General features: G+C 41.7%; 1 protein-coding gene across 1 annotated transcript; it reads right to left on the bottom strand.

The window, feature by feature from the left end:
• Nucleotides 1-5,132: 5,132 nt before the first annotated feature.
• On the bottom strand, nt 5,133-9,491 carry LOC121859070. Its single transcript, XM_042355740.1, has 5 exons — nt 9,161-9,491; nt 8,537-8,638; nt 7,532-7,714; nt 7,156-7,360; nt 5,133-6,390 (listed from the first exon to the last, which is right to left on the bottom strand). Exons 1-4 carry the CDS (start codon nt 9,474-9,476, stop codon nt 7,167-7,169), a joined length of 795 nt encoding a protein of 264 aa, XP_042211674.1. The 5' UTR covers nt 9,477-9,491; the 3' UTR covers nt 5,133-6,390; nt 7,156-7,166.
• Nucleotides 9,492-13,066: the final 3,575 nt, after the last annotated feature.

Here is a 13,066-nt window from a genome sequence, read left to right as displayed (position 1 = left end):
TGTGGGGAGAATGGTGGTAGGACTGACTGTTACTACCACACGCCACACCACCACCACCCACCACCACACACCCCACCACCACACCACACACCACCACACACACCACCACCACACACCACCACCACACCACCACCCACCACCACACCACCACACCACACACCACCACACACCACCACCACACACCACCACCACACACACCACCACCACACCACCCACACACCACACACCCACACACCACCACCACACCACCACCACACACCCCACACACCACACACCCACCACCACCACCACACACCACCACCACACACCACCACCACACACCACCACCACACACACCACCACCACACACCTACCACCACACCACACCACACACACACACCCCACCACACACACACCACCACACACCACCACCACACACCTACCACCACACACCACCACCACCACCACACACATACCACCACACACCTACCACCACACACCTACCACCACACACCTACCACCACACACCTACCACCACACACCACACACTACCTACCACCACACACCTACCGCCACATACCACACGCACACACCTACCACCACACACCTACCACACACACCTACCACGCACACACCTGCCACGCACACCTCTCTAGTTGTGTACCACGTTAATTGCATCAAATAAAAGTCACGCAGTAAACTCATGAAGGATTTTATTGAAAGCAACTCACAGAAGACGATAATTTGGTTTTTGTGCGTGACCATATTGGTTTTTGATTTTACCATGGTGTGGCGAATGTTTTTGGTTAATGTTCTTATTATCCTCGTACTGTACGTGAAGCATACTCGTGGAGGCAGATTTTAGTGGTTAAATCCTGGTTGGTTAGGTTTTTTTTTTTTTTTGTGATGGTCCAGAGATTTTTTTTTTTAATGGGTTTTCAATCAGGGAAATTCTTCATCACATCAGTACTTTTTTTGATTCATGTTTTACAGAAGGTTGGGTTAGTGTTGTGGATGTTTGACATAGGACAAGATCATGTTGATAACCTAACCTAAGAGTCTTTTAAGTGTGTCTTTTTATATATTAATAATGCCTCACACGAGCCTAGTAATGAAAGTACAGGTAAGACTCTTAATTATCACTGAGGGCTGCAGGTTTTAAATGTTAGTCAACGTGCTCCTTTCTTTAACTATTCACTTAAGTGTTATCAAGTGAAGAGAATATCGGACACTTGCTATGTAGCCTTGTTGATCAGCGAGAGTCTAATGAGGTTTTATATGTGAACGTTGCAAGAAGTAACTTATTAAGCTACTCGACATGTTGTTATAAGACCAGTGTGTGTGTGTGTGTGTGTGTGTGTGTGTGTGTGTGTGTGTGTGTGTGTGTGTGTGTGTGTAGTCCGTGTATCTGAACACTTCTCAACATCTTTAGTGCAATGTTTAGTGCGTGTAAAGTACATAGAGTATTATTAATTAAAACTATTGGTTATACCGGTACATAAATTTTTTAATTTTTAATTTTGAAGCAGACAGCAGCTAGTTTATTGTGCACCCCCCATGCTCCTCCTGTGAGCGGTAACGCAAAAAGGATTTCAGAGTAGAGGCCACAAAGGGTGTTTATCAGACCCCAGCGAGTTTTTTTATTTGGCAATGAATATTACAGAGTATTTCCAGTACATTGTTTATTGAAGTTGGTACATAGAATTTTGATTTTGTACTAGTTGCGAAGTGTGGATACAGCCTTAGTATATCAGGAATCTTGTCATCAGAGATAAAAGTGTTTGTGCCATTGCATGCACAGTGTGCTTGAATCTACCCCTAGAGGGTTCTATTTTTTTCACAGTAAGACTGTTGGAGTGTGTGGCCAGATGTCTGGCCGTACATTTTACATTTAGTTTTGTTCACATTTGCCGAGCGCAGTAAAGCACACGTTCCTCTGACATGTTTTTTTTATAGGGGTCACCGTTCGAGTGCACACTTGAAGAACAAATGAACTAAGTACTTTTTACAAAGCCTTAGTCATCAAGTTCGCCTACACTTGTTTACTATTTCCCCAAATAAAAGTAGGCAAACAGCACACAAACAGTCCACCAGTTTAAATGTTCCGAAAATGGAATAAAACAATCTTACAGTTTTCCAGGATCATGGAAAGGTTTTTATGAAAGAGGATACAAGGTTGTCTTTTACTGAGAGTCTACAAGTTAGTTTCGTGGGTCAAGTTCCCGGGAGCCTCTCCTATGGCAAGTCGCCATCAACTGTGCATCAAATCTTGACCATGAAGGGCCAGGGGAAAGCAGAAACAGGAATAGATGAATTACATGAAAAATTCCGTCCCCAGAGAGATGCAAAATCTGGAGGATTAGAAAAAACAGCTCGAGAACGGTTAGAGTAGAGGACTGTGGTCGCCAACCAACAGATATAAGGATGGTATTCCGAATGATTGAGTGAGTATCGTTCCTAGTTCCCACTTCATCTAACTGGTCATGCTTTGTTGGTCCTCATGTATAGAGATCACTATATAATAAAGGGATTCTCTTTTTTTAGGTTTAAATATGTAGCATTTGTGTAATATTTATTCCATCTATACTCACATCAAAGTTAAGGTACCATCTTTGTGTTCGGTAATAAAAGAACCATGGATCAAACGCCAGCTTTACTTGCGATAGTCTGCATAATTATATCACGAGCTTCTGAAATTGTTATTTTATGGAATGCTCTTAACCTTCCATTAAGGTTTTACAAAAGAAAGGCTCGAAGTATACCTGTACTGATGTCATAATGGTTTGTGAACACCAGGTCAATATTTTACGTACTTAACGTGAAGGAATGGAGGGTGAGGAATGGGCAGTGATGGGTGGTGGGGGAGAAATGAGCATTGATGGGTGGTGGGGGAGGAATGGGCAGGAATGGGTGGTGGAGAAATGAGGTGATGGGTGGTGGGGAGGAATGAAAGATGGGTGGTGGGAGGAATGAGTAGGGATGGATGTGGGGAGGAATGAGCAGTGATGTGGTGGAGGAGTGGGTAGTGATGATGGGAGGAATGAGCAGTGATGGGTGTGGGGAGGAATGGAGTGATGGGTGGTGGGGGAGGATTGGACAGTGATGGGTGGTGGGGAGGCATGAGCAGTGATAGGTGGTGGGGTACGGATGGACAGTGATGGGTTTTGGGAGGAATGGGCAGTGATGGGTGGTGGGGGTGATAAATCAGTTATGGTGAAGTGAATAAATGTAAATCTATGTCTGTAATAGTATTTACATATTTCATATACAGTTTATAAATACTGTACATACACACACACACACACACAAATATATATATATATATATATATATATATATATATATATATATATATATATATATTAGGCACAGTGTCTGTCTGTTTGTGTAGATCTTCGCTATACGTGGCTCCGGTTTTAAAGACACAAGCCTCCCAGAAAAGTCAGGAAGAAAGAATTTTGGAGCGTTGGCTCCAGTGGTCGGCTTACTTATTTAAATAGCCCTGAAAATGCTCTTGGTGGGATGTTGTGGCTGCCCTCATTGTGGTTAAATTTACTTTGTCAAAACAAGCCCGGGCTAACGCTTTACATAAGGATACAAAAATTCAAAGATATACATGCTGGGATTACATATATTTGTATAATAGTACAGTTTCCATTTGTGAATAATTATACCAGTAACAATGGTTATAAAATCTTGCAGTATTACAAGCTGGCAATAACAGTGTTCTACTTTAGAACAGTACTATTAGCGCTTGTGTTCCTCGGGGTACTGTAAGGTGCACAACTCTCCTGCCAACGAACTTGAAATGAGACAAAGCTGTCCGTCACTACATCACCATCACTAGCATCATCACCATCACTAACATCACCTCCATCACCACTATCACTAACATCATCATCATCACCACTGTCACTAACATCATCACCATCACCACCATCACTAGCATCATCACCATCACTAACATCACCACCATCACCACTGTCACTAACATCACCATCATCACCACTATCACTAACATCATCACCACTATCACTAACATCATCACCACTATCACTAACATCATCACCATCTCCACTATCACTAACATTACCATCACCACTGTCACTAACATCACCATCGTCACCACTATCACTAACATCATCACCACTATCACTAACATCACCACCATCACCACTGTTACTAACATCATCACCAATTATCCCTTAACATCATCACCAATTATCACCAACATCACCACCATCACCACTATCACTAACATCATCACCACTGTCACCAACATCACCATCATCACCACTGTTACTAACATCATCACCACCATCCCAACATCATCACCACTATCACCAACATCACCACCATCACCAATTATCACCAACATCATCACCACCGTCACCAACATCACCACCATCACCACTATCACTAACATCATCACCGCCGTCACCAATACCACCATCACCATCATCATCAACATCATCACCACCGTCACTAACATCACCACCATCACCACACTATCCTAACATCATCACCACCATCACTACTAACATCACCACCTGAATCACCATCACCAACATCATCACCATCATCACCAACATCACCACCATCACCATCATCACTAACATCATCACCGCCAACCAACATCACCACCATCACCACTATCACCAACATCATCACCACTATCACCAACATCACCACCATCACCACTATCATCAACATCATCACCGCCGTCACCAACATCACCACCATCACCACTATCACTCAACATCATCACCACCGTCACCAACATCACCACCATCACCACTATCACTAACATCATCACCACTGTCACTAACATCACCACCATCACCACTATCACTAACATCATCACCACTGTCACTAACATCACCACCATCACCACTGTCACTAACATCATCACCATCACCACTGTCACTAACATCATCACCACTATCACTAACATCACCACCTTCACCACTATCACTAACATCATCACCACTATCACTAACATCATCACCACTATCACTAACATCACCATCATCACCACTATCACTAACATCACCATCATCACCACTGTCACTAACATCATCACCACTATCACTAACATCATCACCATTGTCACTAACATCACCATCATCACCACTATCGCTAACATCACCATCATCACCACTATCACTACATCACCACTGTCACTAACATCACCAAACCTGCTTCTTGTATTCCTTGTACCAGTCATAGATGAAGTCTATGAACCGGCTTTCCTCTTGACTGTGAGTCTTCGTATCCGAAAACGTGTTTCTCCTAACATGGTACACGTGTACATAATTGCATCACTGCATTTCTAACAGTGCAAAGGGAAGAAAGGTACAAATTGGATTCTTTTGTTACTTTAAAACTACCTTTGACATTGGTAATAAACAACTCAAGTTGTACGACCTAGCCCTAATAGACAAAGAAGGTCGTCTGTTATATTTGATATGTAAAAATCTCAGACACAGAAGGGCAGTTGCACTGTTTCAGGGTTACAGACGTCATGTTAAACATTTGCAACTTGGCACTCCCTAAGGTGGAGTACTTAGTCCCACTGTTCGATGTACTCATGAATGCACCGATAAAGTCTGGTCTAAACAGCCCCAGCAATATCACTATTAGCTATGCAGTTGGCATTGTCGTACATAGTAAAACTCATCGTGAAATACTAGCTACCCTAAACCATGAACTGTACGTACAGCCAATCCAAAAAGTATGGAGACTCCAGAGTCCGGGAGAACAGTAACCGAGCAATAACCTGAGACGCGTTCATGTATCAGTTGGGATGGTATTATCCCGATGTTTCATATTCTTTCGGACGCCCGGGGTCTCGATATTTTTTGGATTGGCTACACATGCAGCCTGTGAGAACCTTGGTCTCAGCTCCACTGTGAAAACACAATATGTTCAACAAACAAGCTGAAACTGCAAACGTGCACAATTAAAGCTTAAGAACGGTCCCAAACACTGTCAGCTACAATGCTGGATACCCAAGTCTGTAACATTTAATCTATATCCACATTTTACATCTAGTGTATAATTCAACACACTCCTTAACATTCAGTGTCACAACTTCCTGAGCACTGTGGTCTGTTAAACAACTTTTATGACGTCTACTCTGTAATCATTTTTGCGCTACCTCATAGGATGAATATGATGAGGTGCACAATAAACTAGTCGGAAAATTTCATATATTCAATTGAACATTCTTCTCCAACAACGGCAATACAACATGTTACATTATGGTTCAGTTGGAGGAGCTTTGACCCAGAGCCGTGAAGGTGTTGCAGCACAAGTGGTCAGCCAACAGTGGACGGGACCTTCTGTTCTCATCCTCCCACAGTCGGGTGGGGCTGACATCCGGGTTCTTCACTCTTCATCCTCATCTCTCTGAAATTGGAACCTTTGTGACAGTTGAACCTCTACAGTATTGAACCTCCACTATCACTCCCACAATCACCATCACCACCAGAATCATCATCACCACCAGAATCACCGTCACCACCTAACATATAGTATCGATAATAATCACCACCAATAATTCCAACCGCTTTATTACGTTATTATCACAACAACCACAATCGACCGTAATTACCTTTTACCTACAATCATCAGTTCACTTCCTCTCAACCACAATCACCAGTCACTACTTCTCAACAAAAGCCACCAGTCACTGCCTCATAACCACAGCCACCGGTCAATGCCTCATAACCACAGTCACCAGTCACTGCCTCATAACCACAGTCACCAGTCACTGCCTCATAACCACAGCCACCAGTCACTGCCTCATAACCACAGTCACCAGTCACTGCCTCATAACCACAGTCACCAGTCACTGCCTCATAACCACAGTCACCAGTCACTGCCTCATAACCACAGTCACCAGTCACTGCCTCATAACCACAACCACCAGTCACTGCCTCATAACCACAGTCACCAGTCACTGCCTCATAACCACAACCACCAGTCACTGCCTCATAACCACAACCACCAGTCACTGCCTCATAACCACAACCACCAGTCACTGCCTCATAACCACAACCACCAGTCACTGCCTCATAACCACAACCACCAGTCACTGCCTCATAACCACAGTCACTACCTCTCAACCATAGCCAGCAGCATCCCCTCCAGTATCACCTGTACATCACTTACCAGTTTGCAGTTTAGTAGAAGGTTCGCTGACACAACGACTTGAAGTTCACGTCACACTGTCTGTCTCCCACAAAGTGAAAATCTCCTTGTACCAGCATCCGTGCACAGTCTGTCGGGCTACCGTCTGGGTCATTAGGTCCCCACTCACTAACAGTCACGGCACGATCGTCCACCCACTTTTGATCCCTCACTCCGACCCACACCTCTGTAAAGTTTGAACCATTGTAAACGTATAAGCAACTGAATGATTATATTTCTGATAATTATATAATGTTTGTTTAAAAGAATTATACTCAACGACAAATTATGTTTCAATCGGCCAAGGCAAATTTAAGTTAGAGAGCTCACTGACAATAATCGTGTACACTATACTAACGGTCTGATAGAAAATCTTGGAGGTAGTTTTGCAAAGTCTTGAAGTTTCCGGTGGCAACAAAGAGATCAGCACCCATGGTTATACAACAGTCTCTAGCATCGTCCCACGTCTTCTCCACGATGTTTAGGTATATACAACCCAGACCAGGCACCTCCAAGAAAGGATCTGCGCAGACTCGCATATCTGTAAATAGGAAAATAATTAATTAAAATTGTCCCTATAGCAGTACTTGATGAAAATTTCCGTCAGTAATGTTCCAACTGCGTCATCCACACAGTAGTGGACAGTTCACATTTTGATAACTTTCCTGTCAATGTTGTTCTTTCTCCTATCCTGTTCTTAATCTATATTAATGATTAATGACCTACTCAACATTCCTTCCAGCAGTAACTTCCTTTGCTGGTGTTGCTCAGTAACACAAAAGTTTATTCTGTAACTCTACTGCCCAAGCCCAGTCAAATCTCTCAGTTGATCACCTAAATTTTAGAGCTGCTTTAAACATTGTTGAGTTCTCAGCTCAGTGTTGAGCAAGTAACCCTGATACTCTCGACGCCTCCACTGCCCAAACTCTCGCAAACAGGATCATTTTACAGCCTTCACATGCACTCAGTAACATCCCCATTATACCAACTACTTATATCAATACCGTAATTAATCTTCTCAACAACCACCTCGCTTACAACAATGCAAATAATGCATCCACAAGATATTTTTCCTTCGGGCTCGTCCAAACATTGCATAATTTCTTACATTTTACTTCACCCATGTAGGCTCTCACGTGGGATATTAGGTGCTGCACAGTCCTACTTATTACTGTGAGACGAAATAATTCTAAAACAATTCTCATCAATAACCAGTCCCTCACTTCCTCCAGATATGACAGTTCAACACTTTTCCTGTGCCTTCATGTTTATTGTAAGATAGAGTAGTTGGGGTGCACATTAAGGAAAACCTGCTGACTAGAACAAGGAGCGGGAAACTCAGTAATAAATTATGGGATCTTACCTGAGGTTATTGGACCGAAAACTTTATTCCAGCACACCATGAGGGTACAGTCGTCCAGGTTGCTACTGCCATGATCATAAACGATGTCATTAACAACACACTCTGAAACAAGACGACACAAATACAGTACTTCAAGAGGTCAACGAGGGAGCCATGTGTGTGTGATAACATATTATATTTTCTGATATCATAAATCTTTGCCAGCGTCAATAACTGAGGATATTTAATGCACCATTATGTTGTAGTATTGTAGTGACGTAACGCACAGCTATTGTGAAGTGACAACTTACAATGTTAATGCTTCATTAGTCAGTTACCTGGTTGAGTAGGTTAATACAACAAGGTCACTAGGGCCAGGTAGGTTGTGTAAGTTAATGCAACAAGGTCACTAGGGCCAGGTAGGTTGTGTAAGTTAATACAACAAGGTCACTAGGGCCAGGTAGGTTGTGTAAGTTAATACTACCTGGTCACTAGGGCCAGGTAGGTTGTGTAAGTTAATACTACCTGGTCACTAGGGCCAGGTAGGTTGTGTAATGTGTAAGTTAATACTACCTGGTCACTAAGGCCAGGTAAGTTGTGGAAGGTAACACTCCAAAATCACTAGGACCAGGTAAGGTATTTCACCATAAAGTAGTCGGGTCTTGCAGGTGGTAGTGTCACCCAGGTTGGACTCGTCATCGTAGCCGCCGATCTTAGCGTCGTAGAGGGAACAGGTGTCGTCCTCGTAGGTGAACATGTACGACCATTCTGTCTGGGTTGCTTTTATGGCACAAATGGTCTGACTGTGAAAGTTGGTGGTGGTGAAAGACTTTGCGGGGGACAACTTAGAAGTGGAGATTTTTGCCGGGTACCATATCTTGGCCTCCGCGTTGACGTCTGGCACGGTGACCATCACCACCACCACAACGACCCACAACGACATCACCACACGAGGCCACATCTTGGACGACCTCCCTGAGCGAGTGCGAGGAGCAAACTGATGTGCAGTATCCACAAAATATTATTAGTCCCTGTATCGAGCGTCCTAAGAAATACTAATGTATCCATTTACAGTTCTTTAATGGATATAAGCCTGTTCGTGCATAGCACTTTACTTGTTCCTTTGAATTTTTGTTTTTATTAGTGGGTACTGTAAGTAATATTGTGGTCACCGTCTGAAAGTAAACTTGAAGAACAAATGAACTAAGAACTTTTTTATAAAGCCTTAGTCATCAAGTTCGCCTACACTTTACTATTTCCCCAAATAAAAGTAGGCAAACAGCACACAAACAGTCCACCAGTTTAAATGTTCCGAAAATGGAATAAAACAATCTTACAGTTTTCCAGGATCATGGAAAGGTTTTTAATGAAAGAGGATACAAGGTTGTCTTTTACTGAGAGTCTACAAGTTAGTTTCGTGGGTCAAGTTCCCGGGAGCCTCTCCTATGGCAAGTCGCCATCAACTGTGCATCAAATCTTGATCATGAAGGGCCAGGGGAAAGCAGAAACAGGAATAGATGAATTACATGAAAAATTCCGTCCCGAGAGAGATGCAAAATCTGGAGGATTAGAAAAAACAGCTCGAGAACGGTTAGAGTAGAGGACTGTGGTCGCCAACCAACAGATATAAGGATGGTATTCCGAATGATTGAGTGAGTATCGTTCCTAGTTCCCACTTCATCTAACTGGTCATGCTTTGTTGGTCCTCATGTATAGAGATCACTATATAATAAAGGGATTCTCTTTTTTTAGGTTTAAATATGTAGCATTTGTGTTATATTTATTCCATCTATACTCACATCAAAGTTAAGGTACCATCTTTGTGTTCTGCATAATTATATCACGAGCTTCTGAAATTGTTATTTTATGGAATGCTCTTCACCTTCCATTAAGGTTTTACAAATGAACGTCTTGAAGTATACCTGTACTAATGTCTAAGTGGTTTGTGATCACCAGGTACTTAACGTGAAGAACCTTTTAGCTCTCTCTCCTAAAACAATTCTCACCGTGGGAAAATGTTGAGGAGGAATGGAGGGTAAGGAATGGGCAGTGATGGGTGGTGGGAAGGAATGAGCATTGATTGGTGGAAGGGCAGGAATGGGCTGTGAAGGTTAGTGGAGAGGAATGGGCGGTGAAGGGTGGTGGGGATGAATGGAAAGTGATGGGTGATGGAGTAGGTATGAGCAGTGATAAATGATTGGGAGGAATGGGTAGTGATGGGTGGTGGATGAAGAATGAGCAGTGATGGGTGGTGGGGAGGAATGGGTGGTGATTTGGTGGTGGGGAGGAATGGGCAGTGATGGTTGGCGGGGAGGAATGGGTGGTGGGGAGGAATGGGTAGTGATGGGGGAGGAATGGGCAGTGATGGGTGGTGGGGAGGAATGGACAGTGATGGGTTTTGGGGAGGAATGGGCAGTGGTGGGTGGTGGTGGTGATAAATGAGTTATGGTGAAGTGAATAAATGTAAATCTATCTCTGTAAAGTATTTACATATTTCATATACAGTTTATAAATACTGCACATAAATCTAATTATACGTAAAGTATATATATATAATTATATATATATAATTATATATATATATATATATATATATATATATATATATATATATATATATATATATATATATATATATATATATATATATATATATATATATATATATAGATATATATACACTTCATTTTTAGTCCATATAACATGCGGACTTTGAACATATAATGAACGTGTTATATGGACTAAAAATAAAGTATATATGGTACCTCGTGTTTCATACCAGCTGGATTCGGTAAATGCTACTGACATCCACATAAGCAGCACGGGCAGTTCCCAATGAGAGGTTCACGGCGCCATCAGCTCGATGAACAGGCTTTGTGTGAAATATCACATAGTCTAGAACTGCTTTTAGTGCTCTTGTGGTATGGTCGGTAGCATTCCCTGGTCCCATGCATTAGGTCCAGGGTTCGAGTCCTGGCTGGTGAGATCGTTGATTATATATATATTTATAGAGAGAGCGCGTGATCCCTCAGTTAACGAAATTTCGGTTAACGAATTACCTTCCACAAAAATATTAAATTCGGTTTAACAAACAAAAATTCGGTTAACGAAATTTTTACGAAATCGTGTCAACATGTTTCGCCTGCTCACCAGCTGGAATATTAGTCCGCTAATACAGTAATCGGTTCTAGGGCTTAAATTCGTTCCCATTTGAGTAAATATCAAGAAGGTTCTACTATTCAATAATTTTTCAAGTTTTATATTAAAAATTTTAGTCATTTTAACACATATTTAACATAATTGCAGTACAGGAAACTAGTTTTTGGTGTGCCAATCAGCCACTTGACTCACCCAGCAAGGCGTCAGTTTGTATCTCTGGTCAGTGGTGGTAGCATCTTACTTGTGACTCTCTTTTTTTATAAACTATTTTTACGTTTTTACAGTACAATTATTGGTCATTCTGAAATTTATACAGGTATTACATATTGACAATATATAGTGCAGTGCAGTGTTGATTTAAAGAAAATAATCTTAAATTACACCGAGTGAACTTAAAATTTTATGGGTGAAATGACGGTATGAAGCATGGGGTGGTTTCTCTTCCATCCCCACTTCCTTCTCTTCTCCCTTCTCCTCCACCCCCACTTCTAATTCCCATCATCATCATCAACCAGGAGCCTTCTACATACACACCTCAAAGTAAGTGTACTTTACTGCATTTATTTTTACTTTGTATGTAATTTTCGGTGAGCTGGAACCAATTACCCAAAATCCCATTGAAACAATGGATTCGGTAAACAAAAATAGATCAGATTGAACGGTGCCCACAGTAGTGTTAGAACTGATTAACTCTTCATTTCAGTAACCGACAGAGCTACGAGTTGCCATCTACTATTTCTCGTTACATTTTACCAATTAAAACATAAGCATGTTCTCAAATTTTCCTATGCTTAAGTAAAATAAAGTAGACAAAAATGTACGGCGACAGAAGTTTATATAAAAGCAAACTCAAATTATATTGATAAAACAACAACAACAACACAGACGATCAAACTGTGTGACGCCATTGTAACTCTTACAAGTACTTTATGTGGAAAAGCCAAACAAAAGTACGTAGTTGAATGATGTTTTGCTCAATCTTACATAAGGCGTGATAGGCTGCATGTCATGTATACTGTAGTTGAGGAACTTGAGGGCCGCTTGTGGGCTACGGAGCACTGTACCGGTTGAGCACCCATGGTCTAGGATAATTAGTGACCATCTCTCCCAATAGACTTGAAAAAAAATAAAATAAAAAAATAAAAAATGGTCTCGAAAAGGTGTCCAGTAGAAATCCGAGTCCAAAGATATCTAAGACTTCGATCGAGACCTGAAAAAACAGTCTCTAGACCTGTGTGTGTGTGTGTGTGGGAAATGGTAATACAGTACTGCAAATGCAAAATATTTATTCGAAAATAACAGCAGGTCTTTAAATGAACAGTTATAGTTTTGTCAAGAGGGGCAGCTTGAAGGGCGAAGTTTCTGCAAAATGTTTAATTGAAGGGAAAAATC

The sequence above is a fragment of the Homarus americanus genome, unplaced genomic scaffold (assembly GCF_018991925.1).
Source record: "Homarus americanus isolate GMGI-L3 unplaced genomic scaffold, GMGI_Hamer_2.0 scaffold39132, whole genome shotgun sequence".
NCBI classification, from domain to species: Eukaryota; Metazoa; Arthropoda; class Malacostraca; order Decapoda; family Nephropidae; genus Homarus; species Homarus americanus.
The sequence above is the reverse complement of the archived record's forward strand: the minus strand, read 5'-3'. Positions and strand labels throughout refer to the sequence as shown.

Bases quoted from the DNA above. Each gene is read 5' to 3' on its own strand.
- LOC121859070 (XM_042355740.1), bottom strand. From the start codon at position 9,476: ATGTGGCCTCGTGTGGTGATGTCGTTGTGGGTCGTTGTGGTGGTGGTG. The intron at 8,639-9,160 runs GTGAAATACCTT...GTCTTGTTTCAG, and splicing joins CAAGACCCGACTACTTTATG to AGTGTGTTGTTAATGACATC. The intron at 7,715-8,536 runs GTAAGATCCCAT...TCCTATTTACAG, and splicing joins TTTCGGTCCAATAACCTCAG to ATATGCGAGTCTGCGCAGAT.